The 27,322-nt window shown below is 40.6% G+C and overlaps 2 protein-coding genes across 10 annotated transcripts; one reads left to right on the plus strand and one right to left on the minus strand.

The window, feature by feature from the left end:
• Window positions 1-1,170: 1,170 nt before the first annotated feature.
• LOC105232704 (leucine--tRNA ligase, mitochondrial) lies at window positions 1,171-4,465 on the minus strand. Its single transcript, XM_011214485.4, has 7 exons — window positions 4,262-4,465; window positions 3,748-4,200; window positions 2,532-3,665; window positions 2,266-2,470; window positions 1,958-2,208; window positions 1,660-1,893; window positions 1,171-1,591 (listed from the first exon to the last, which is right to left on the minus strand). The coding sequence occupies exons 1-7, from the start codon at window positions 4,349-4,351 to the stop codon at window positions 1,343-1,345; spliced, it is 2,616 nt and encodes an 871-aa protein (XP_011212787.2). The 5' UTR covers window positions 4,352-4,465; the 3' UTR covers window positions 1,171-1,342.
• An 855-nt stretch (window positions 4,466-5,320) lies between these two features.
• Window positions 5,321-27,279, plus strand: LOC105232703 (dynein heavy chain, cytoplasmic). Of its 9 annotated transcripts, none has more exons than XM_011214483.3 (26): window positions 5,321-5,676; window positions 6,354-6,928; window positions 6,994-7,828; window positions 7,885-8,084; window positions 8,145-8,548; window positions 8,611-8,716; window positions 9,720-9,758; window positions 9,968-10,123; window positions 10,181-11,105; window positions 11,393-11,957; window positions 12,022-13,411; window positions 13,487-13,609; window positions 13,688-14,740; window positions 15,468-15,503; window positions 15,743-16,527; window positions 16,671-17,044; window positions 17,121-17,308; window positions 17,380-18,575; window positions 18,669-19,393; window positions 19,697-19,892; window positions 22,812-22,929; window positions 22,996-23,347; window positions 23,412-24,457; window positions 24,542-26,479; window positions 26,546-26,814; window positions 26,889-27,279. In XM_011214483.3, the coding sequence occupies exons 1-26, from the start codon at window positions 5,433-5,435 to the stop codon at window positions 27,052-27,054; spliced, it is 14,004 nt and encodes a 4,667-aa protein (XP_011212785.2). In that variant the 5' UTR covers window positions 5,321-5,432; the 3' UTR covers window positions 27,055-27,279. The 9 variants fall into 9 exon arrangements, with proteins under 9 accessions (XP_011212785.2, XP_019848102.2, XP_029408851.2 ...); XM_019992543.3 differs by lacking the exon at window positions 19,697-19,892 and adding an exon at window positions 21,468-21,666; XM_029552991.2 differs by lacking the exon at window positions 19,697-19,892 and adding an exon at window positions 21,468-21,666 and having other exon boundaries at window positions 6,357-6,928.
• Window positions 27,280-27,322: the final 43 nt, after the last annotated feature.

Below are 27,322 nucleotides of genomic sequence, written 5' to 3' on the forward strand. Positions count from 1 at the left end.
TCCCAAAATTTTAATATATGTAAATATTCCCGAAACGATGTTTTCAGAGAGTTTGCGGTGAGAAAAACCTCTTCGAAACGGCTGGACCGATCGGTTTAAAATGTTCCCACGACCTTTTTAGCTATATTAGTCAGAAAAAGACCGAAGGAATAGAAGTTTGCCATTAATTTCGACATTCTGTGGTGTATATTTTTTCATCGAAAACAACTTTTTTTTAACGTCATTTTGTCAAAAATGAAAATTTTGACAAGTCCTACGATCAATATCTTTTCTTTTGTATTTGGTTTTCAAGTAATTCTTAGTAGAAAATATGACACTTTTTCATAGGAGGTCCTGCTGGAGATGGCTTCGGGAATTCAAATTTTTAAAAATTAAACGATAAGTAGATGTAATTCTGTAAATGACATTTTTTAATCTAATTACACTACTCAACAAATCTGAATGAAAAATTATGCGACTGATGTACAAAGAGGTCTGTAGGGTATTTGAGGTGTCCTCATTACTAATGTGAGTTCAAAAAATTTTCCATCACCTACAGCTATTTTCGAAATTTTAGTAAATGGTGGTAGTTTGACCCTGAATGTCGGTTAAAAAATTAAAATTTAATTTATATAAAAATCAAATGTAATGAAAAACATTCCATGAGCGCATAGAGATAGACATTTACACAAATAAAAACAAAGTTAATAATTCTAAACCCAATGTTTCTGTTGTTGTAACGGGTACCTAATCCCCGTTAGGGTGGTAAGGTTTAGCTAAGTAGTCGTCGACGCCATTTAGCGGTTGGCCCAAGAAAAGTACAGTTTCAACGGGGTCGGACCAAAGGGAGGGGAGTGTCCGATAAGTGGGGTTGGTGGGTATGCAAAGAGGCGTCCAGTGACATGCGCAGCCTCATTGCACGCAATGTCCGGGTTTATTATGGATAAGTAGGAGTTTAACCTGCAACAGTATTCAGAATGAAGCTGCTCAAGGGTCAAGGGAACTCTACGTCTGCAATGGGTGGTGGTTTGACTCCAAGCACGCCATTCAAAGAAAGGGAGTCGGTGAAGATGTTGATGGCTCCACTGTGAATGGAGGTCAGTGCTTGTTGGAAGTTAGTTTGAACCAATGTTTCTCTCCAAATATGCATTCTAATCGCTTTGCATGTTCCATAGAGAAAATTTTGAACGCTTTGTCACAACAACATTTTCATTTTATTGCATTAAAATTGTCAGCAACCATTTAATAAATAGGATTTAATTACATTATAATTACAATTACTTAGATAAATATTATCACTTACATATAAAAACCATTTACAACTGCATACGCTACACATATACCATATTATTGTATGAAAAAATTACTTGTTAACAATCTCCTCATCGGAATTAGTTGTTTGCGCAGAGGATTGTTTGATTTTGTCAACATAAATATTAAGTATAGCTTCGATTCCGGGATAAAGTACGAAGTTAGTCGTACGTATCTTCTTATCGGTTAGATATGAAGTAACAGAGGCGGTGTTGAATGCAATATCCATCGCATCGTTATGCGTTATTCGATCCAAATTACTCCGCGCTACTTTAATAGCGCAATTTTCAAAACCATTCACCTAAACGAATTAGAAAATGTTAACAATTAATTTTAAAAAATATACGTTAAACATCATTATAACTGTACTTTAATGGTCAAGTCCAGCTTATAGTCTGCGTCAATGTTCGGCCAACGTTGCGCTAACACATCACGCTCCCATTGCAGTTCTGGAGTGGACGCGTTCAAACGATGCGGTACTGTTACGAATTTCGACCACAATTCCGATGCGAAGTGTGGCGCCATTGGTGCGAGCATGATAATTTGACTAGCTAAGGCGCGTTCATATTGTGGACTAAAACGTACAATATGCTTCGGTGTACGCTGTTTACAAAATGATAATAGTAAAAATTATAAATAAAAAAAATTGAAGAATAGAATAATTTACCCGCAGCGAATTGGTTAGCCCCTGCATCTTTGAGATAGCCACGCTTAATTGATGTGTGTGGCGGTAGTTAAATGTGGCGCCCTTCACGTAAAAGTTGCGCGCATCAAACAGTTTGTCGTCCTCAACTTGAAATGCTTTACTTTGGGTGTCAACGTTTTCCATTCCAGCATCGCCAACAACAGTACGCGCCGCATAGAAATCGTTTAAGGTCAACCAAAGACGCTTTTGCCAATTAAGTATGCCAGGGAAAGCTATTTGAGGGAGTAAGTTATGAATGGATATCATACTTTTTAAGTTATTTTTTGTACTTGCGCTAGACCAGTTCCGATGCGAAGTAGGCGCCACATCAGCCAGCGATATGAGGCGTGTGGTATCAGTGCCATATTCTTTAAACATATCAGTGGGGTCGACACCATTGAACTTGGACTTGGACATTTTCTCCCATGTCATGACGACAGGCTCTTTGGTTTCCTTCAGGCGCGCTTGATTCTTTTTGGCATTCACGATTTCAACCTATTTAAAAAATATATTTATTTTATTTCATAGGGTTTAATTTTGACTGTAGCAAATGCACCTCGTCTTCCTTAATGTAGCGTCCGGAACCCTTAACCCTAAAAGATCTACCCATAACCATACCTTGGACCAGTAGGCGCGAAAACGGTTCGGGTGTGGGCGATAGACCGCAGCTGTGCAGGAAGTGATTGACAAAACGCGCATAGTATAAATGCAACACTGCATGCTCTTTGCCACCAATGTATAAATCAACGGGCATACATTTTTGCACCAGTTCCTTATTTACAATATCACCGGTGTAGCTCGGATCTAAAAAACGCAAATAGTACCAAGAGCTATCAACAAAAGTATCCATTGTGTCAGTTTCACGCTTCGCTTCTGTGTCACCACAATTGGGGCAAGTACAGCGCAATGCCTCTTCACGTTGTGTCTCCAAAAACTTTTTATCTGGCAACACCACTGGCAGTTGATCCTCAGGCACTGGTATGGCACCACATTTTTTACAGTGTATTATTGGTATGGGTGTGCCCCAGTAACGCTGACGGGATATCAGCCAATCTTGCAATTTGGAAGACACGCGGTAGCCACCAATTTTTAGACGCGTTGCCGCTTCTAAAACTTCTTCGCGTGCTAATTTGGCATCTATTGCAATGGAAGTTTTTGTGTGCGCAAAGAATGCAAGTCCAAAGGTTTCCTGCAGTTCCTTGTCCTGTTCCCGAAAACTGGGCGCCGCTAAATATACGTCGCAGTGCTCTGGAAAATTAGCTTGATCGCTAAAAATAACAGGAATGATAGTGCCAGCGAATGGGTTTTCCACCGTAAGACGCGAAGCATTACTTAATTTTGATAAGTAATGATTTTGCTTAATGACTATAAAAGAATTTGGATCTTTCAAGTGTTCCGGATTCCTTGTCCAAATGCGTAAGTAATTTGTTGCGGAAGTAAGTAATTGAAATGCATAACCGTCGCAATCGCCAATCCAGTGGCGTTGTAAATTAATAATATCACGCCAATCTTGAAGTGTAGGATCTTCCAAACCGTCTAGCAAAGCTTTGGCGTATGCTGTCGTGCGTATAAACCATTGATTCAGTAATTTTTTCTGTACTTTAGCACCTGAACGCCAAGAACAACCGTTTGCATCCACTTGTTCATCGGCCAGCACAGTATTATCTACGGGATCCCAATTCACTAAAGCCTAGTTTTAGTTAAATGACATTTTATATAGTATTACCAAAGTATGTGTAATTAGTTAATTATAAATTCAAATTGAACTTAACCTCATTTTGATATGCCAATCCTTTGTTGTACAACATTAAAAATAATTTCTGTGTCCATTTATAATACTCCGGTGAACAAGTTGACATTTCGTGTTTCCAATCAAAAGAGCAACTTAAGGCTTGCAGTTGTTTCTTCATTTGGGCGATATTTGCATCAGTCCATTCTGCAGGCTCTACACCTCTCTGTATTGCGGCATTTTCGGCAGGCAAACCAAATGCATCCCAACCAATGGGTTGAAATACATTCTGGCCACACATACGATGAAAGCGGGCTACCGTGTCGCTTATTGCATAAACACGAACATGACCCATATGCAGCGTGCCAGATGGGTACGGAAACATTGAAAGCACATAAAACTTATCATTTCGCGCTGGATCAAATTGTCCCTGTGACACTTGTGTACGCCAATGAGATTCAATTTCATGTTTAACGTCATTTGTAAGCTCCGATACCTAATAAATGGAATTATATCATATTAGTGCACTTTTACTTGCTTGGTGAGAAACGTTTTACCTCAATACCGGTCGCACTTTGCGTTAAAAATCGTCTTCCGTAAAAGTGTTTAAAATGCTGTAACACGCCCGCACGTAAAAGTAGCTGCATTTTTGAATTTTAATTTACAAAATGTGGCTAAAATTCGAAATAAATGCAGCAAAGGGCAAATGATTTGTGTTTTGAACGAGCGTGCAACTTTCCATCTGTTATAACAGCTGATCGAAAAATGTAATAGAACAATACCAAACACTGAAAAAAACACGTACTATCACTGTTAATGAACACGAATTGAATGCATTCGATGAAAAATGCCGTACAAGACACACTTGTGCGTTGGATCTGTATGAAATCGTTTCGTCATATTCAACATACAATTCTATTCTGCGTTCATTCTTTAAACATTGAATATGTGCGACAAGCAAACAGAAAATTGTTCGTCCGCGACCTTTCCTATTCGGCGACACGAGAATAATGAGATTTTGTGTGCATACAGTGCCATACACAACATACATTCGTGCACGCCGATCGTAAAAAATCAAACATTTTCGCGAACATGTATTGGTATGCGCACAAGCCCATACACGAGTAAATCGCAATCGAACACATATCGATCGAACGCACATCTGTGTCGTGTATGGCCACTTTAAGCAATTCCTTCATAATAATAATAAATTTATGAAATATTAAGCAACAAATCAAATATTTAAATGAAATTTAATAGATTGCTTTAGCATTTAAGCGTGGAAGTGTATTTCAAGAGATTTCACATTATCTATGAATTACTCTCATCCCGAAATGTTCCTTACTAATGTCTCATGCAACTATGTAAGATGAATAATACTAGTGCTGCCGCACTTTTGATACCATAAAGGGAGAAAATTTATTTGCATTGTTTTCGGTCTAATTAATGAATTTAAAGGATTTTTTAATTGATATAAAAATATTGCGAACATGGTCAACACTCAATTTAAAAATTAGGAAATACAAATGTACATTTCACATATGATTTACTAGGTGGATTTTTCCCTCTTTTTGACCTGTATTCCAAACGTAAGAGTTGGCATCACTTTTTTTCATCACTGATTTTTCTTCGCCAGCAAATTGCGGACGTAATCAAATCATATCTTGCAAATTTAATTTGAAATTAATAATTACAAACTTAGTGAGTGTATATTCCAGCGAATAAATCATGGGAGATTCGCTGGAGAACGCTGATACATCTGTGGAGGCGGTAGCAAATGTAACCATAGTCGATTATGATGCATTTGCTAATTATATACGTAAAGCGGTCACCATCCTACTTCCTGAAGAAGATGGTGTGCCACCTGCATTAAACTATGAACTTGAGGATCCAGATAACCAGGAGCGTATAAAAAAGTTTCTTTCGGATCCTCAAATACAAGCATTGTACATCCAAAGGAACTGCTTGAAAGGTAATTGCGATTTTTCTAACGGCATTTGGTTAAATATGTAGATGTATTTCTCTACCTAGCGGCTACCTACGCCCATTATGCAAAATGGCGTCTATTAATTGCAAACATTTTTTTGAGTGACGAATTTCGATTAAAAGTTTTTAATTTGGGCTTATACCATGTGGTCGTCAAAAAGTTTAGATATTTCAATCGACTGCACAGTTAGATTAAATTTGAAATCCAATTGGTAAAATCGATATTCATTTTCTACAATATTCTAATTAGAAAAGTTGACATTTGCACAGTGATGTCATATTTTTATGGTGATGACTCATGTTGACGGTACGTAATCTACTACGCATGAACACCTTTCGGTTTCTATTACTGACTTTTGTCTGTTAACCGGCTATTGTATATTGGTAGTGGTATGCCGTACAAGTAAACAAAACACAGCTGCTGTTTGTTTACAACCGGCAATTTTCATAAATTGTTTTTGTTTTGATTTACAGGGAATTTTTGCGCAATGTGTGGGAGGGAGATAGCAAATATAAATATTCATATTCTATGTGGGAGTATACTATGAAAATTTCAATAGATTTAGCTTTGATCTTTAATATATTAAAATTATTAGTTGATGTACAGTTATCATATATTGAATTATCTATTTTAAAATATATATATATATAAATTTCATTTAGAAGATGAAAACGAACAACCAGCTGAAGGAGAGGAAGAGAAGGAGTTCGTCACCTATCAGATAAGTAATGATGTGCACTTCACCAACAGTCGCATGGCATCATTAGCTTGTATTAAACGGGGAGCTATAATTGAGGCAGACAAATCAATACACTCTCAGTTGCGTTTGATAAACTTTTCCGATGGCTCACCATACGAAACTTTGCATGCCTTCATTTCCAAATCCTTGGCACCGTACTTCAAGTCATATGTCAAGGAATCGGGACGTGCTGATCGTGACGGTGATAAAATGGCTCCATCTGTTGAAAAGAAATTGGCTGAATTAGAGATGGGACTCTTGCATCTTCAGCAAAACATAGATATACCGGAAATTACACTAACTGCACATACATCTGTTAATTCGGTAATACGCAAATGTGCGGATGAAAATCGTAAAGCAAAAGTGGCTGATTTTGGTGATAAAGTGGAGGATTCATCCTTCCTTAATCAACTGCAGAATGGTGTTAATCGTTGGATTAAAGAAATCAAGAAAGTGACCATGTTGGATCGTGATCCTTCGTCAGGCACTGCTCTGCAGGTATATACGAATTTATGCGCCACTCATAATTGAATTCTTATTTAATTAATTTTCTTTAAAATTAGGAAATCTCATTTTGGTTGAATTTGGAGCGTGCTCTGTATCGTATACAGGAAAAGCGTGAATCACCAGAAGTTGCTCTCACACTGGACATACTCAAACATGGCAAACGTTTCCATGCCACCGTGTCATTTGATACCGACACTGGTCTCAAACAGGCCTTGGCTATGGTTGCCGATTACAATCCACTTATGAAGGACTTTCCAATCAATGACTTATTATCTGCTACCGAACTGGAAAAGATACGCCCAGCGGTGCAGCAAATATTTTCACATTTGCGTAAGGTACGTAATACAAAGTATCCAATACCGCGTTGTCTCAAATTGATTGAGGCCATATCACGTGATCTCTCACAACAATTGTTGAAAGTATTGGGTACGCGCCGTCTCATGCACATTCCATTTGATGAATTCGAACGTGTAATGAATCAATGCTTCGAGATATTCAGCTGCTGGGATGACGAGTATGATAAACTGCAAGGTTTACTGCGTGACATAGCCAAGAAGAAGCGTGACGAACATCTGAAGATGGCATGGCGCGTATCGCCGGCACACAAGAAGCTGCAGACACGCATGGAACATATGCGCAAATTCCGACGTCAGCATGAGCAGTTGCGCACCGTAATATTGCGTGTTTTACGTCCCACGAAGCAAGCGCAAAATAACGATGCCAATGCTGCGGAAACCAAGCAACCATACAGTTTGGAGGCGGCCGATGCCAATGCCATCGAGGAGGTGAACTTAGCTTATGAGAATGTGAAGGAAGTGGACTGCTTGGATATAACCAAGGAGGGCTCAGAAGCTTGGGAGGCAGCTGTCAAGCGTTATGAAGAGAAAATTGGTGAGTTAATGGAAAAAAAATTCTATGAAACTTTTACTACTTTTACGCTTTTGTAGACCGTGTTGAAGCACGTATCACTGCACATTTGCGCGATCAGCTGGGCACCGCTAAGAATGCCAATGAAATGTTTCGCATTTTCTCGCGCTTCAATGCCCTCTTCGTTCGTCCGCATATACGCGGCGCCATACGCGAGTATCAGACACAGCTTATACAACGCGTCAAGGATGATATTGATGCACTGCATGAGAAATTCAAGGTACTCTTCGAAAACATGCCCTAAAAGTTAGAAATTCTTAATTATTGATTTTTGGTTTAGGTGCAATATCCACAAAGTAAAAGTTATCGCCTCTCGACGGTGCGTGACTTGCCGCCCGTAGCCGGTTCCATCATTTGGGCGCGTCAGATCGATAATCAATTGACCATGTATTTGAAGCGCGTTGAAGATGTGCTGGGTAAAGGCTGGGAAACTCATTTGGAGGGTCAGAAACTGAAAGCGGACGGTGACAGTTTCCGCAACAAGCTCTCTATTTCTGAAGTGTTCCAGGAGTGGGCACGCAAAGTGCAAGAGCGTAATTTTGGCAATTCCGGACGCATCTTCACCATCGAATCAACACGTTCGCGCACCGGCCGCAGCAACGTGTTGAAATTGCGCGTAAACTTTTTGCCCGAAATCATCACACTCTCCAAGGAAGTGCGTAACATCAAGAATCTGGGCTTCAGGTTAGTTTTTAACCAACAGCGCTTATACAGATTTTTCAACTCTAACCTTTACCACCATATAGGGTGCCACTTACCATTGTCAACAAGGCACACCAGGCCAATCAAATTTATCCGTATGCGATTTCATTGATTGAGAGCGTGCGCACCTACGAACGCACCTTGGAAAAGGTATAAATATGTATATATTTGCGTTGATTTTGCACTGATTTAACACACATACACATAAGTCCATACCACTAATCCGCCACATTTTTGAAACTAATACCAGATAATTACTTCCAACACCTTTACAATTGCTTACATATGAACACGCATGTACTTTAAATTGCGTGCAGCTTGTATACTCGTATTAACAGACAAAATACATACATATCTACTTGTATTTTATTTATTTATATATTAGCAACATTTTGTGCTAATTTCTAACGCATCGATATTTTGCAAACTTAGTTTATTTAAAATTGTTTTTTTTTTTTTCATATCTTTTTGCCAGGGTTGCAAATTCTGCATTAAATAATAATGAAATTAACATTAAAATTATCATTTTTTTGTATCTTAATTAAGAATAATTTTCAACTTTCTAATAATTCCAATACCGAATTGAAAAATAAAGAAAGTTAATCCAAAGTTTATAATTAACAAAAATTATTTTCGAATTCCCTTTTCTTCGCCCATGCGTACCCCGTGTTCTACCATCATATTCACTCTAGAGCAGTGGTCCGCAAATTCACACATACAAACGTTTTAGTTTTTTTGTTTTATTACATTTTAAACCACTACTATAGCAATTATGTACTTTCGGTGCCTCCGACGTTAGCTTTGTTCATTTTTTGTTCATTCTGATTTGTAATTAAAATCTAAATTCCAAATTTTAATTTCGAAATTTCAATTAAAAACTAATTATATAATTTCGTGTTCAAAATTTTGTATTAAAAATATTTAAGTAAGAATCTTGCAACCCTGATTTCTGCTTAATCCTAATTTCGTTGTAAGCTCGCAAACATGCAAACTATTCCAATTAGTTTCTTAAATTAAATGTCTCCATTATGCTTCTCTCTTAAATATCACCTAATAATACACTATAATATCTATTAATATGCCACTAAACGCGCAACGATTTTAAACTGTCTCTCAACAAACAATATCGAATACCTCCCTCTCTTACATGCAGCTAAGTAATAGGAGTTTAGCACAAAATTCAGTATTCAAGGTAGTGTTTTTGTTAATAAATGTCTCTTAAATAGCATTATGTATTTATATAATCATTTGCACTTAGTATATTTTATATCACAATCGAAGTAATTCTTACATAACATACTAGTTTATTCAAATGCATGCTTTGAACATCCGGAAAGCAACTTTATGCGCACTTCTCCTTTCGTAATACAAGTATTTAAGAAGATTTTCCTTACTTATTAGATTGAAGATCGCGCCAGTATCGTGCCACTCGTGGCTGGCTTGCGTAAGGAAGTGCTGAATTTGATTTCTGAAGGCATTGGCTTGGTCTGGGAATCGTACAAGCTCGATCCCTACGTTTTGCGTCTCTCCGAATGTGTCACACAGTTCCAGGAGAAGGTGAGCTTGCTTAATATTTAGCCATAAACTGTTAAACCAACACCCACTTGCACTTAGGTCGAAGATTTGCTTGTCGTCGAGGAGCAATTGGATGTTGATGTGCGTTCATTGGAGACTTGCCCTTACAGCGCAGCTACTTTCACTGAAATCTTATCGAAAATTCAACATGCCGTCGATGCTTTGTCACTGAAACAATACTCCAACTTGAACGTGTGGGTCACACGCCTCGATGAAGAAGTTGAAAAGAAATTGGCTATGCGTCTGCAGGCCGGCATACAAGCTTGGACCGAGGCATTGACTGGTAGCAAGAAAGAACGCGATCTTTCCATGGACACCGATGCCCCAGCACAGCCGACACACAAGCTGGGCGGGGAGCCACAGATCCAAAATGCTATACACGAGATACGCATCACCAATCAGCAAATGTATTTGTATCCCTCCATTGAGGAGGCACGTTTCCAAATCATGCAGCAATTGTTCGCTTGGCAGGCGATTGTCACCTCGCAGGTGCGCCTGCAGAGCACACGCTATCAAGTCGGCTTGGACAAGCATGCGCCACCCACTTATCGCAACTTGTTGACCAAATTGCCGGAAGCCTTGATTTTGGAGAATGCTTATGGCGCCATTGAGAATAAAATCAGCGAAGTGCGTAATTATGTCGAGGAATGGTTGCGTTATCAGAGTTTGTGGGACCTGCAGGCGGACACCTTGTATGGGCGTTTGGGTGAAGATGTCAACTTGTGGATTAAGTGCTTGAATGACATCAAGAAATCACGCACCACATTCGATACATCCGACACGCGTCGTGCCTATGGTCCGATTGTCATTGACTATGCTAAAGTACAAGCCAAGGTCACCTTGAAGTATGACTCTTGGCATAAGGAGGCATTGGGCAAGTTTGGCACTTTGCTAGGCAACGAAATGACTACATTCCACTCGAAGGTGTCGAAGTCGCGTACCGATCTGGAGATGCAAAGCATTGGTAAGTTCACGAAATTAACTTGAATTTGATGATAAAAGGGTCACAAAGGGAAGGGCCGGGAATTTTATTACTAAAAGCAATACTGTTAAACTCACAGACTTATTATGTGCGAGTCACAGCCTACTTCTGTGCAAATTTTAGTGCAAAAAGTACCGTTATGTTCGTAAATTTATTATTAGCGGACACCCCCTACTTCTAGATGAAATTTAATATTTTTCGCCCTTAAATTCGGCTACTTACTAAATTCAAATAATATTTACACATCAAATTGTTTTTAATCGCAACAGAGGCAGCCAGCACTTCGGATGCCGTTAGCTTCATTACTTACGTTCAATCACTGAAGAAGGACATGATCTCTTGGGACAAACAAGTGGAGGTGTTCCGTGAGGCGCAACGCATACTTGAGCGCCAACGCTTCCAATTCCCCAACAACTGGTTGCATGTGGACAACATCGAAGGTGAATGGTCGGCATTCAATGAGATCATTAAGCGCAAAGACACAGCCATACAAACACAAGTGGCCAGTTTGCAAGCTAAAATTGTGGCCGAGGATAAGGCTGTGGAGACACGCACGCTTGATTTCTTGAACGACTGGGAGAAGAATAAACCCACTGGCGGCAAGATAAGACCCGACGATGCACTGCAACATTTGCAATTGTTCGAAACGAAATATTCACGTTTGAAGGAGGAGCGCGACAATGTGGCCAAGGCCAAGGAGGCGCTGGAATTGCAGGAATCTGCTATACCCAATAACAGCTCGGAGCGTATGAATGTCGCCTTGGAGGAGTTGCAGGACTTGCGCGGTGTCTGGAGTGAGCTTTCTAAAGTTTGGACACAAATCGATGAGACCAGGTGCGTGACTTTCTATCTCATTATTATTTAAGATAAGTTTATATAATAACTGCTTAATTTCCAGAGAGAAACCATGGTTATCAGTGCAACCACGCAAATTGCGTCAACAACTCGAGGCAATGATGACCCAACTGAAGGAGTTGCCTGCACGCTTACGCATGTATGAGTCATATGAATATGTGAAGAAACTCATACAGAGTTACATTAAGGTGAATATGCTGATCGTTGAGCTTAAGTCGGATGCTCTCAAGGAGCGTCACTGGAAACAACTGACCAAACAGTTACGTGTTAACTGGGTCATCTCCGATTTGTCACTCGGTCAAGTGTGGGATGTGAATTTGCAGAAGAACGAAAATATCGTCAAGGACATCATACTGGTGGCACAAGGTGAAATGGCATTAGAGGAGTTCTTGAAGCAAGTGCGCGAATCGTGGCAGAGCTATGAACTAGATCTGATTAACTATCAGAATAAATGTCGCATCATACGCGGTTGGGATGATCTATTCAACAAAGTCAAGGAACACATTAATTCCGTTGCCGCTATGAAACTCTCACCCTACTATAAAGTTTTCGAAGAGGAAGCTTTGACATGGGAAGAGAAATTGAATCGCATAAATGCCCTGTTCGATGTATGGATTGATGTGCAACGTCGTTGGGTCTACTTGGAGGGCATTTTCTCTGGTAGCGCTGATATCAAAACATTGCTGCCGGTGGAAACTTCACGTTTCCAAAGCATCAGCTCCGAGTTTTTAGGTCTCATGAAAAAAGTGACCAAGTCACCGAAAGTTATGGACGTATTGAATATACCGGCCGTACAACGCTCGCTGGAACGTCTTGCTGATCTGTTGGGTAAAATACAAAAGGCTTTGGGCGAGTATTTGGAGCGTGAGCGTACCTCCTTCCCACGTTTCTACTTCGTGGGCGATGAAGATCTCTTGGAGATTATTGGTAATAGCAAGAATATCGCACGTTTGCAGAAGCACTTCAAGAAAATGTTTGCCGGCGTTGCTGCTATTTTGTTGAACGAGGATAATACCGTTATTTTGGGTATTTCATCACGTGAAGGTGAAGAAGTTAAATTCATGAATCCCGTATCCACGGTCGAACATCCCAAAATCAATGAATGGCTCTCACTCGTCGAGAAGCAAATGCGTTTCACTTTGGCTTCGCTTCTGGCACAAGCCGTACAGGACATCAAACAATTCCGTGATGGTAAAATTGATCAGCAGAAGTACATGGAATGGTGTGACAAATATCAGGCACAGATTGTCGTGCTTGCTGCGCAAATTCTGTGGTCGGAGGATGTGGAAGCGGCCTTGCAACAAGCCTCAGAGAGCAATAATTCCAAGCCGATGCAGCGCGTGTTGGGCACTGTCGAGTCTACACTGAACGTGCTCGCCGATTCCGTTTTGCAAGAGCAGCCACCACTGCGCAGACGCAAATTAGAGCATTTGGTATGTGTTCAGAGAGTATTCCTGTATGCTTATTGAAACATTTTTAATTTAATAAAACTTGTATTGCTTTTCTAGATTAATGAGTTCGTACACAAGCGTACCGTTACACGCCGCTTGATTGCCAATGGCGTCACAAGCCCTAAATCCTTCCAATGGCTTTGCGAAATGCGTTTCTACTTCGATCCACGTCAAACCGAGGTAAGTAAAGCAGCTAGTAGACACTCTTTAGTAAATGTATATATTTACTGTCACTTTTACTGTATACTCTCCACACAGGTGCTGCAACAACTGACCATTCACATGGCCAATGCCCGTTTCTACTATGGTTTCGAATACCTAGGTGTACAGGATCGTCTTGTACAGACACCACTTACGGATCGCTGTTACTTGACCATGACTCAAGCGTTGGAATCACGTTTGGGCGGTTCGCCTTTCGGTCCAGCCGGTACCGGTAAAACTGAGTCTGTTAAAGCTCTCGGCAATCAACTTGGTCGCTTTGTGTTGGTCTTCAATTGTGACGAGACTTTCGATTTCCAAGCTATGGGTCGTATTTTTGTTGGTCTATGTCAGGTTGGCGCTTGGGGTTGCTTTGATGAGTTCAATCGTTTGGAGGAGCGCATGTTGTCGGCTTGTTCACAACAGATACAGACCATACAAGAGGCACTCAAATACGAGATGGATACGAATAAGGAGAGTATAACTGTTGAATTGGTTGGCAAGCAAGTGCGCGTCTCGCCTGATATGGCTATATTCATTACCATGAATCCCGGTTATGCTGGCCGTTCCAATTTGCCCGATAATTTGAAGAAACTCTTCCGTTCTTTGGCTATGACTACTCCCGATCGTCAGCTCATTGCTGAGGTCATGTTGTTTTCACAAGGTTTCCGTTCAGCCGAAAAGTTAGCTTGCAAGATTGTGCCATTCTTCAAGCTTTGCGACGAACAACTGTCCAATCAAAGTCATTATGACTTCGGTTTGCGTGCGCTCAAGTCGGTTTTGATCTCGGCTGGTAATGTGAAACGTGATCGCATTATGAAGATTAAGGAAACAATGCGTCAACGCGGTGAGGAGAATATCGACGAGGCTTCGGTGGCTGAAAATTTGCCAGAGCAAGAGATTCTCATACAATCGGTTTGTGAGACCATGGTGCCCAAACTCGTGGCCGAGGATATACCATTGCTATTCTCATTGCTGAGCGACGTTTTCCCCAATGTTGGCTATACACGAGCCGAAATGAAGGGACTAAAGGAGGAGATACGCAAAGTGTGTCAAGAAGATTATTTGGTTTGCGGCGAAGGTGATGAACAGGGTGCTGCCTGGATGGAGAAGGTAAGCGAATGAACGGATTACATTTGTATGTTTGTTGTTGTTATGTTAGTGTATGACTGTTATTGTCTTGATATAACGTATGTAAGTTGTGAAGGAGTGATTGTACACTTATATTCTCGCAATATAGAGATTGAGAAGTCAACAGCTTTATCCGTGTTTCCCTCAGGTTTTGAGATATCCGTCTGTAATTTTTCAGACGTGTTTTTCTTCTCAAGGTCTTTTTCTGTAGCACATAGCTACCACACAAAGTGAATTATTAAGTCCGTGTATGGAAAACTTTTTTATTGAACAAGATACGACAAACAAATTCTTCAAATCGTAGCTTATAGCTGCCATAGAAGTTGATCGACCAAAATCTAGTCCTTGTATGGAAAAGCTTTTGTTTGTGAAAAGTATGACAACAATTTTTCCTGTTTTTACATTTCTTAAACTTGCGAGAGTACCCAATGTTCGGTCCTCCCGAACTTAGCGCTTTCTTACTTTAGTTATTTTATCGTGCTTTGTTTGAAACAAAAAATAAACACAACTTATTTTCGAGCACTTCCTTCGCACGAATAATTGTTATTGCACTGTATTTGTTTCGTGTCAATTGATGTGTCTACTTCGTAATTTGACAATATTTAAGAAGATTCTCCTAATGTATGCACTTTGATATTTAATTAATGCTTGCTTTACACGCGCAATTACCGAAAATCACTGAATGAATTACATAACGTTGATAAAACAGAATGCGCAAGGATTCGGTGAGACGTGGGTGGAAAAAGTAAGACGCTTAACCCCTTCCGATTTCTTATTTTACAACCAAAATATATATTTTCTTATCAAGCAAGTTTAGATAGTCGAAATTCGTAATTTGTAAACGTACTGCGATGCCTGAATACATTTTCCTATTGCTTGCCAATTTGATTAGTGCCAAAATTTAAGCTTGCTCCTCATTACCCCCTCAAATTTCCGCCTTCATTTACATATACTCTAACTTTCGTAACACTTTACTATGAATAGGTGCTGCAATTGTACCAAATCTCCAATCTCAATCACGGTTTGATGATGGTCGGTCCATCCGGTTCTGGCAAATCGACAGCCTGGCGCACCTTGCTCAAAGCTTTGGAGCGTTTCGAGGGTACTGAAGGTGTTGCGCATGTCATCGATCCCAAAGCCATTTCGAAGGAGGCGCTCTATGGTGTTATGGATCAGAATACGCGCGAGTGGACCGACGGTCTCTTCACGCATGTGCTGCGTAAAATCATCGATAATGTGCGTGGTGAAATCAACAAGCGTCAATGGATTATCTTCGATGGTGATGTCGATCCCGAGTGGGTTGAGAATTTGAATTCCGTTTTGGATGACAACAAATTGCTCACCTTGCCGAATGGTGAACGTCTATCGTTGCCGCCCAATGTGCGCATAATGTTTGAAGTGCAGGATCTGAAGTTCGCCACACTTGCCACCGTCTCACGTTGTGGCATGGTTTGGTTCTCCGAGGATGTACTCTCCACCGAAATGATATTTGAGAACTATCTGTCGCGATTGCGCAGTATTCCACTGGAGGATGGCGATGAAGACTTTGTTGGTGTTGTTAAGCCAGCTACTAATAAGGATAAAGAAGAAGAGGTTTCGCCATCACTGCAGGTGCAACGTGATATTGCTTTGTTGTTGCAACCATATTTCTCGGCTGATGGCATTGTGGTGCGCAGTTTGGAGTATGCCATGGAGCAAGAGCATATTATGGACTTCACGCGCTTGCGTGCACTCAGTTCGCTGTTTTCGATGCTGAATCAAGCTGCAAGGTGCGTAGCTTATATTTTCAACTCTACTGAGGGCTAGTGGAATGTCAAAAATAAAAATTTTGGAATTTTGGCACCAAAAATTTATTTTCACATATTTTGGGGAAACAAAAACCACAACAATTTCCTTGTCACTTCTATTTCAGAAATGTACTCAACTTCAATTCACAACATCCCGATTTCCCATGTTCTTCCGACCAACTGGAACAGTATATACCGAAAGCACTGGTTTACTCCGTACTCTGGTCCTTCGCTGGCGATGCTAAACTTAAAGTGCGCACTGATCTGGGCGACTTCGTGCGCAGTGTTACCACCATACCGCTGCCGGGCGCTGCTGGCGCACCTATTATCGATTACGAAGTTAGCATGAATGGCGAATGGGTGCCATGGTCGAACAAGGTGCCGGTTATTGAGGTTGAAACACACAAAGTGGCCTCACCTGACATTGTTGTGCCCACATTGGATACTGTGCGTCACGAGTCGCTCTTGTACACTTGGCTGGCCGAGCATAAGCCATTGGGTGAGTTATTTAAATTTTGGAGATTTACCAATTCAATAATAATATTCTCTATCTATCCTTATCTATCTATTTATAGTATTATGCGGTCCACCTGGTTCTGGTAAAACGATGACATTATTCTCAGCACTACGTGCTTTACCCGATATGGAAGTTGTTGGCTTGAACTTCTCGTCAGCTACCACACCCGAGCTTTTGCTCAAAACTTTCGATCACTATTGCGAGTATCGTAAGACGCCTAACGGTGTTGTGCTTTCGCCAGTGCAGGTAAGAGAAAAATGCAAATATATTGTCCTTTTTTTATAATTCTTCGATATATTTCTCTTTTTTGAATTCAGATTGGCAAATGGCTCGTGCTATTCTGCGATGAAATCAATTTGCCGGACATGGACACCTACGGCACACAGCGTGTAATATCATTCTTGCGTCAGCTGGTCGAACACAAGGGCTTCTATCGCGCCAGTGATCAAGCTTGGGTTTCGCTAGAACGCATACAATTCGTGGGCGCTTGTAATCCACCGACCGATCCGGGTCGTAAACCACTTTCACACCGTTTCCTACGACACGTGCCAATCATTTATGTAGACTACCCCGGTGAGACTTCGCTCAAACAAATCTACGGCACCTTCTCGCGCGCAATGCTGCGCATGATGCCGTCATTGCGGGGCTACGCTGAACCCCTGACCAATGCAATGGTTGAATTTTATTTGGCATCACAAGATCGCTTCACACAAGACATGCAACCGCACTATGTGTACTCGCCGCGTGAGATGACACGTTGGGTACGTGGTATTTGCGAGGCCATACGTCCGCTTGATTCGTTACCAGTGGAGGGTTTGGTGCGTTTGTGGGCGCATGAGGCCTTACGTTTGTTCCAAGACAGGCTGGTTGAGGAATCAGAACGTCGCTGGACCAATGAGAATATCGATATTGTGGCACTGAAACACTTCCCTGGTATCAATCAAGAGGAGGCATTGACACGCCCCATTCTCTACAGTAATTGGTTGTCTAAAGACTATATGCCCGTTAATCGCGAAGAATTGCGTGACTATGTGCGCGCACGTCTCAAGGTCTTCTACGAGGAGGAGCTCGACGTACCGCTGGTGCTGTTCGATGAAGTTTTAGAGCACGTCTTGCGCATCGATCGTATATTCCGTCAGCCGCAAGGGCATTTACTGCTAATTGGTGTGTCTGGGGCTGGCAAAACGACACTTTCACGTTTCGTCGCTTGGATGAATGGTCTATCGATATTCCAAATCAAAGTACACAACAAATACACTGGTGAAGATTTCGATGAGGATCTACGTTGTGTGCTGAGACGCTCCGGTTGCAAGGATGAAAAGATCGCTTTCATTTTGGACGAGTCGAATGTTTTGGATTCCGGCTTCTTGGAACGCATGAATACGCTGTTGGCTAACGGCGAAGTGCCCGGTCTGTTCGAGGGCGACGAATACACCACACTGATGACACAATGTAAGGAGGGCGCACAACGTGAGGGCTTGATGTTGGACTCAAGTGATGAGTTGTATAAATGGTGTGTAAAAATATATTTTTCAGCACGCACAAGTAACTAAAATTAATTGAATGTAAATTAACAAACATTTCCTTCATTTTCTCCACCGTTCAGGTTCACCCAGCAAGTTATGCGCAACTTGCACGTGGTTTTCACCATGAACCCGTCAACAGACGGCCTTAAAGATCGTGCGGCCACCTCACCCGCTCTCTTCAATCGTTGCGTGCTTAACTGGTTCGGCGACTGGTCGGATTCGGCACTCTTCCAGGTGGGCAAAGAGTTCACCACACGCGTCGATTTGGAAAAACAAAATTGGGCCGCACCCGATTTCTTCCCATCAGTGTGCCCCTTGGTGCCGGCACAACCAACACATCGCGACGCGGTCATCAACAGCTGTGTGTATGTACACCAAACGCTGCATCAAGCCAACGCACGACTCGCCAAGCGCGGCGGTCGCACCATGGCGGTCACACCACGTCACTATTTGGACTTTATACATCACTTTGTCAAGTTGTACAATGAGAAGCGTAGCGACTTGGAAGAGCAGCAATTGCACTTGAATGTCGGTCTCAATAAAATCGCAGAAACTGTCGAGCAGGTGGAGGAGATGCAGAAGTCTTTGGCCGTTAAGAAGCAAGAGCTGCAGGCCAAGAATGAGGCAGCCAATGCTAAGCTCAAGCAGATGTTCAAGGATCAGCAAGAAGCCGAGAAGAAGAAGATACAGTCGCAGGAGATACAAATACGCCTGGCCGATCAGACGGTGAAAATCGAGGAGAAACGTAAATATGTCATGGCCGACTTGGCACAAGTGGAACCGGCTGTAATCGAGGCGCAACAAGGTAAACGCTTGCTTGTATGCTACAAACAAGCCACAAACTATTTATTTATGTTTTAATGAGATTGAAAATATTTAAGTTTAATTTAAGCGACTCGTTTAACGGAACACTCTAAGGTTCAAGTGATATTTTTATATATTTTAGTGTAGAAATTTTCAAGCAGCGCACTGAAATATAATTATACCGTTAGCAGGTTTATTCACTGGTGACATTTATATAATTTTATATTTTAACACGCCTTTTTATTTGCTTTTGACCACCGTTTAAACCAACTGTGCATTTCTTGCAAACACTTTATCACTTTAGCTGTAAGCGCCATTAAAAAGAAACACTTGGCTGAGGTGCGTTCCATGGCCAATCCACCGGCTGTTGTTAAGTTAGCATTGGAATCAGTCTGCGAGCTGCTCAGCGAGACCGCCACCGATTGGAAGGCGATACGTGGCATACTTGTCAAAGATAGTTTTATTCCGTCCATTGTTAATTTGAGAACAGAGAATATCACGTACGGCAATACACAATACTATTACTTATCATAACTTATGTATATTGTAAACTAATTTAACTATACATAATAATAATATTAAGCAAACCAAATTCAAAATTGTCACTTACACACACGCCCACACGCATATATATATAAATATACACAGCATAAATATGCCGCAACAGACAAGAGACCAAACTCCAATATAACATTTTGTACACAGTTGCCATCTTTTCACCCCAAACACATCCAAATTGGCTTCATGTGGCTATTGTGAAAATTACATATACACATACACATACACATACATATATACTATTAAACAGTGGCGCAGTATTGTATATTATAATTGTATATCTAAAACATATCCATAAATTTAAATAACCGCGCTGGGGTTTACTAAACTCTTACTTTTGTTTTTCAATTACACATTTATTTATCTTTTTAATTTTATTAGTATTATTTATATTATTTTTTAGTTTTTTTTTTGCATCGTCCATTTTCAACGAAATAATGCATTCACCACATTTTTGCATCAGCTCAGCACATGTGTATAGCAATTTACATATATAATTACCGTTACACTTATGTGTTTCTCTAATTTTACAGTAATATACTTGAACTACTTATAATAGTGATTTTAATATTTTTTATCACAAATAATATAGAATGAAGCGCCTAAATGCATACTACTTATATAGTACATACATACATATGTATACGTTTTTTTTTAAGGCAGATACAGTTTTATTTAATAATTATTCGTGTATGTATTTGAATATTAATAATGTATTTAACAAATACAAAACTATATTTCATAATGTAGACTTGTTGAGAGTGCTGTGATAAATATTTTGAAACATGCTTTTAGGCGCTTGCGCCCGTTCCGCGTAAATGGGTATGAACATATGAATGAAAACAAGAAAAAAACGGTAACTTTTACTGTAACCCGATCAGCTTATATGACAGCTATACTTTAAAGTAGTCCGATGTCGAAAGTTCCGTCAAATGAACAGCTTGGAAGACGAACTAGTATGTACAGACGTTAAATCCACTCTCCAACGTTCCCATGTTCTGAAAATATAATTATCTAAGATGATTCAACATTGTTGAATAACATTGACATTTTCAAATTTTCAATAATCTAACATCACAGTTGCAAAATTACTGTAAAATGGTGTATTTAACAAATTTCTTCTTTCACTCCCAACAAGTGTACATTGTTAAATTAAGTTAATAATTACTAAACTCTATACACTATGTATATATATAAATATGTCTGTGTCTGCAGGTTTTGGTTAGCACATAATCTTTTTTTTTTTTAAATAAGTACAGGCAACCTATACAACACACCAGCAATCGAATTGGATCGGATTTCCGCATCGAACCACAACATATTTATCAACAACAACACGATGAATAGAAATATTCCCCTTAATATATATTTATAACAGTTTTAAGGCAATTAGCAATAATGATTTTACTAAATGAGTCAGTTTATAACTTTTTTTTGTTGTTTACTTACTACTACCATACTATTACTACTTTTTACTCACCACACACTCACCACCAAACCCGCTTGATTCACTTTAGCCGTTAAATCGATACGTAAGCAACAACTTGTTGAAGTTCGTACCATGGCCAATCCACCGTCGGTGGTGAAATTGGCTCTGGAGTCAATCTGTCTGCTACTGGGTGAGAATGCGACCGACTGGAAATCAATTCGTGCCGTTATAATGCGAGAAAACTTTATAAATTCAATTGTATCTAACTTCAATACTGAAAATATAACGTAAGCATGAAAACAACAACAACAATATAATAAGTTAACTTTTGTTTATGATTTTGTTGTTTACATACATATATTTTTTTATATTTTTTTTTGTTATATTTTTTTGGTTATTTTTTGTAATTTTTTGTATTATTTGACTAAGCTGTGCAATTGATTGGTTGTTGTAATTTATATTTGATAATTTTTTTTAATTTAAAAAATAATAAATATTAAACAATATAAATGAGAACGTCAAATAACTTAATTTTTAAAATACAAATTAAGTTTAAAAAGCCTGGAATTGAAAAAGAGATTAAGAGTAGCAAAAAAATGTGTTAAAGATTAGGTTTGTTTTAAGAATTTAATTATGCCTATATAATTAACGCTCTTTTATTTAATTATTTTATTTTTTGTAATTTTTTTTTTCATTATTATTTCTTTAACTAATAATTTTTTTATTATTATTATTTTAGTTATACTTTTATTTATTTATTATTATTATTTTTAATTATTTTATTATTTCTTTTATTATTTGTTTAATTATTATATTTTAATTATTGACGTTACTTTTTTGTTGTAAATACTTGTGTGTCTAATTTTTATTCACGCAGCTATGCAAAATACAGCTATTCCGATCAATTGCACCAGCTCGCCTCAGTTTTTTTGTTAAAGCAACATTATTCCTTATTTGTTTTTAATTTTCAATTGTTTATTTTTTTTGTTGTAGTTTTATTTTTTTTAGTTAAACAAGTTTAGTCTTCCCCCTTCTACTGCAATTGGATAGACGCGTTTTCGTAGTATTTGCCCTAGCGTTGTGAAATACGTATTCATAAGCGTTTATCGCTTGGTTCGTGTTATATAACTTGATTTTATTATATTATTATTAATTTGCATTTTTTGTTGTAATAAATTCGGTGTTGGTATTATTATTTTATTCTTTAACTCAACGTCAACTGCTTAAGTCCTATTAATTGCGTAAAATTCCCATTTTTGGTTCTGGCTTTGAGTTTATTCTTTATTGTTAATAGTAACGCTTTGCTTGCATAACATACACTTCGATTGGTGATTTTTTATTCATGTACACATTTTGAAAAAAAAAAATAAATAAAATAATAAAAATTGTATGGAAATTAACATAATTTTTATTTTAATTAAAAATAATGCAGCGATGAGGTGCGCGAAAAGATGAAGAACAAATATCTCAGCAATCCGGACTATAACTTCGAGAAGGTCAACCGCGCTAGTATGGCTTGTGGTCCTATGGTGAAATGGGCAATTGCACAGGTAAATTAGCAAAAACTTGCCACACGAGTGTAGATTATAAACAATTTTTCATCTCCATTGCCACAGATTGAATACGCCGACATGTTGAAACGTGTCGAACCACTGCGTGAGGAATTGCGTTCGCTCGAAGAGCAAGCCGATGTGAATCTGCAAAGCGCCAACGAAACCAAGGAGCTCGTTGAACAGCTCGAGCGCAGTATTGCCGCCTACAAGGAGGAGTATGCACAGCTCATCTCACAGGCGCAGGCCATTAAGACAGACTTGGAGAATGTGCAAGCAAAAGTTGACCGTTCGATTGCTTTGCTGAAGAGCTTGAACATCGAACGCGAGCGTTGGGAGTGCACCAGCGAGACATTCAAATCGCAAATGTCCACTATTATTGGCGACGTCTTGTTGTCGGCGGCATTTATTGCTTACGGTAAATTGTAAATTGAATTTATATTTCGTATAATGAATCACATTCCTTTAAAAACTACCAACAGGTGGCTACTTCGATCAGCACTATCGCTTGAATCTCTTCACCACTTGGTCGCAGCATCTACAGTCGGCCAACATACAATATCGTGCTGACATGGCGCGTACCGAGTATCTGTCGAATCCCGACGAACGTTTGCGTTGGCAAGCGAACGCGCTACCTACCGATGATCTCTGCACTGAGAACGCCATTATGCTTAAGCGCTTCAACCGCTATCCACTCATTATCGATCCCTCAGGACAGGCCACCACGTTCTTGCTCAATGAGTATGCTGGCAAGAAAATTACGAAAACATCATTCTTGGACGATTCATTCCGCAAGAATTTGGAGTCGGCATTGCGTTTCGGCAACCCACTGCTTGTGCAAGATGTTGAGAATTACGATCCGATATTGAATCCTGTGCTCAATCGTGAATTACGTCGCACTGGCGGTCGTGTGTTGATCACACTCGGCGATCAGGATATCGATTTGTCGCCTTCATTTGTTATTTTCTTGTCCACACGTGACCCAACTGTGGAATTCCCACCGGATATTTGCTCACGTGTCACTTTTGTCAACTTCACTGTTACACGCAGTTCTTTGCAGTCACAGTGTTTGAATCAAGTATTGAAAGCTGAGCGCCCAGATATTGACGAGAAGCGTTCGGATCTGTTGAAATTGCAGGGCGAATTCCGTTTGCGTTTGCGTCAGCTGGAGAAGAGTCTGCTGCAGGCTTTGAACGATGCAAAGGGTAAGATTCTTGATGATGACTCCGTGATTACCACGCTGGAAACGTTGAAGAAGGAAGCGTACGACATCAATCAAAAGGTGGACGAGACTGATAAGGTTATTGCGGAAATTGAGACTGTTTCACAACAGTATTTGCCGTTGTCGGTGGCTTGCAGTAATATTTATTTCACCATGGACAGCTTGAACCAGGTGCACTTCCTCTATCAATATTCGCTGAAAATGTTCTTGGACATTTTCTCCACTGTCTTGTACAACAACACGAAGTTGGATGGCAAGAGCGAGTATTCGGAGCGTTTGGGCATCGTCACGAAGGACCTCTTCCAGGTGAGTTTTTGCTTGCGAGCTCAAAAAAATTTTATTATGTATTTTCTATAAAATATTTCTATTCATAATACTTATGTCTCCCAGGTCTGCTATGAGCGTGTGGCACGTGGTATGTTGCACAATGATCGTCTGACATTCGCTTTGCTGATGTGCAAGATACATCTGAAGGGCACTTCAGAACAAAATTTGGATTCCGAATTCAACTTCTTCTTACGCAGCCGTGAGGGTCTGTTGGCCAATTCGACACCGGTCGAAGGACTAACTGCCGAGCAAATAGAAAGCGTTAACCGTTTGCAAACACGTTTGCCCATTTTCCGCAAGTTGATTGAAAAACTCAAATCGATGCCCGAGCTGGGCGCATGGTTGCAACAAAGTTCACCGGAACAATGTGTGCCACAATTGTGGGATGAGTCAAAGGCACTCTCTCCCATCGTTAGCTCTATACATCAATTGTTATTGATACAAGCCTTCCGACCGGATCGTGTCATTGCCGCCGCACATAAGGTGGTTGATGCTGTGCTCGGTGTAGATTTCATGCCGAACGCCGAGAAGGAATTGGACTTGGCCGCTGTTGTGGAGAAGCAGTTGAACTGCAACACACCCGCATTGCTGTGCTCAGTGCCCGGTTTTGATGCCTCCGGACGTGTGGACGACTTGGCTGCCGAGCTCAATAAACAGATCTCGAGTATTGCCATTGGTTCGGCGGAGGGCTTCAATCAGGCTGAGCGCGCCATCAACATGGCCTGCAAGAGCGGTCGCTGGGTGCTGCTGAAGAACGTACACTTGGCACCACAATGGTTGGTGCAATTGGAGAAGAAATTACATTCGCTGCAGCCACATTCGGGCTTCAGGCTATTCCTCACCATGGAGATCAATCCCAAGGTGCCGGTCAACTTGTTGCGCGCCGGCCGCATTTTCGTTTTCGAACCGCCGCCAGGCATACGCGCCAACTTGTTGCGCACATTCTCGACGGTGCCGGTGGCGCGCATGATGAAAACGCCCAGCGAACGTGCACGTCTCTATTTCTTGCTGGCCTGGTTCCATGCCATTGTGCAAGAGCGTCTACGCTACGTACCGCTTGGTTGGGCCAAGAAGTACGAGTTCAATGAGTCGGATTTGCGCGTCGCGTGCGACACGCTGGACACCTGGATCGACACGACCGCAATGGGTCGCACCAATTTGCCGCCGGAGAAGGTGCCATGGGACGCGTTGGTCACACTATTGTCGCAATCCATCTACGGCGGTAAAATTGACAATGACTTCGATCAGCGTTTGCTGACCTCATTCTTGAAGAAACTGTTTACAGCACGCAGCTTCGAAAGCGATTTCGCGCTTGTGGCCAATGTTGATGGCGGTGCCGGCGGTCAGCGACACATCACCATGCCCGACGGTACACGTCGTGACCACTTTTTGAAGTGGATCGAGAATTTGTCCGACCGCCAGACGCCTTCCTGGCTCGGTTTGCCCAACAATGCGGAGAAGGTGTTGTTAACCACTCGCGGCACAGACTTAGTGAGCAAGCTTCTAAAGATGCAACAGCTAGAGGATGACGACGAATTGGCTTACAGCGTGGAGGAGCATGCCGAGGCTGCTAATGCAAATGCAACGCGTCAAGAAGATGGCCGTCCATCATGGATGAAGACATTGCACAACTCGGCAACGGCATGGTTAGAACTTTTGCCCAAAAACTTGCCCGTGCTCAAGCGCACTGTGGAGAATATCAAGGATCCATTGTATCGTTACTTCGAACGTGAAGTCACTTCGGGCGCTAAATTGTTGACAACCGTCATTTCCGATCTACAGGACGTAGTGCTGATTTGCCAAGGTGAAAAGAAGCAAACCAATCACCATCGCTCGATGTTGTCAGAGTTAGTACGTGGCATCATACCAAAGGGCTGGAAGCGCTACACCGTGCCAGTCGGCTGCACCGTTATCCAATGGATCACTGATTTCAGCAATCGCGTGCAGCAGTTGCAGAAGGTGTCGAAGTTGGTATCGCAAGCTGGCGCCAAAGAGTTGCAGGTGTGTATTAATTCGGTTTGATATTCAACTTAAAAAATATTAACGGTATTTTTAATTTTTGTTAAGACATTCCCCGTTTGGTTGGGCGGCTTATTGAATCCCGAAGCTTATATAACTGCGACACGCCAATGTGTTGCTCAGGCAAACAGTTGGTCGCTGGAGGAATTGGCTCTGGAGGTGACCATTACCGAGTCCAGTGCAAATCCCGATCAAAAGGATAGTAGTTTTGGCGTGACTGGCTTGAAGTTGCAAGGCGCACAATGCAAGAATAACGAGCTGCTCTTGGCCTCGACAATTATGATGGACTTGCCACTCACCGTACTCAAATGGGTGAAGTAAGTAGCAATTATTTGATTTATTGCGCAATATTTGCTTAAGTTTTATACTGAATACTTTGGATTCTTTGCAGGGCTTCCACTGAGACGCGCGTTAGCAAGCTCACCTTGCCGGTTTATTTGAACTCTACGCGCACGGAGCTTTTGTTCACCGTTGATTTGGCTGTCGCCGCGGGTCAGGACCCACATAGCTTCTACGAGCGTGGTGTTGCTGTGCTTACTTCCACCGCTTTGAACTAAATTGGGCGTGTGAAGAAGCATATATTTATCCATATTATCAAATAAATGAAAATATTCAATATTATCATAAATAACCAATTGAATTTGCTTGCTATATCATATATATATACACACTTACAAAGTGTTTTTGGCTTCAATATAACAGTGTTAATCAATGGCATTCAATATTACAAATATTCAATACCCAAGCGTTTAATAAAATTTACTCAATATGCATTCAAAATATTAAGAGGTGTTATTTTTTACATCAAATTTTTTTCTTAAAAAG

The sequence above is a fragment of the Bactrocera dorsalis genome, chromosome 5 (genome assembly GCF_023373825.1).
Source record: "Bactrocera dorsalis isolate Fly_Bdor chromosome 5, ASM2337382v1, whole genome shotgun sequence".
Taxonomy (NCBI): domain Eukaryota; kingdom Metazoa; phylum Arthropoda; class Insecta; order Diptera; family Tephritidae; genus Bactrocera; species Bactrocera dorsalis.

Coding starts and splice junctions, on each gene's coding strand:
- LOC105232704 (XM_011214485.4), bottom strand. CDS start 4,351: ATGCAGCTACTTTTACGTGCGGGCGTGTTACAGCATTTTAAACACTTT. Junction 3,666..3,747: donor GATTGGCATATCAAAATGAG/GTTAAGTTCAAT, acceptor AACTAAAACTAG/GCTTTAGTGAATTGGGATCC. Junction 1,894..1,957: donor GGCTAACCAATTCGCTGCGG/GTAAATTATTCT, acceptor TTTTGTAAACAG/CGTACACCGAAGCATATTGT.
- LOC105232703 (XM_019992543.3), top strand. CDS start 5,433: ATGGGAGATTCGCTGGAGAACGCTGATACATCTGTGGAGGCGGTAGCA. Junction 13,412..13,486: donor GACGCAAATTAGAGCATTTG/GTATGTGTTCAG, acceptor TTGCTTTTCTAG/ATTAATGAGTTCGTACACAA. Junction 17,309..17,379: donor TTGTGCTTTCGCCAGTGCAG/GTAAGAGAAAAA, acceptor TTTTGAATTCAG/ATTGGCAAATGGCTCGTGCT.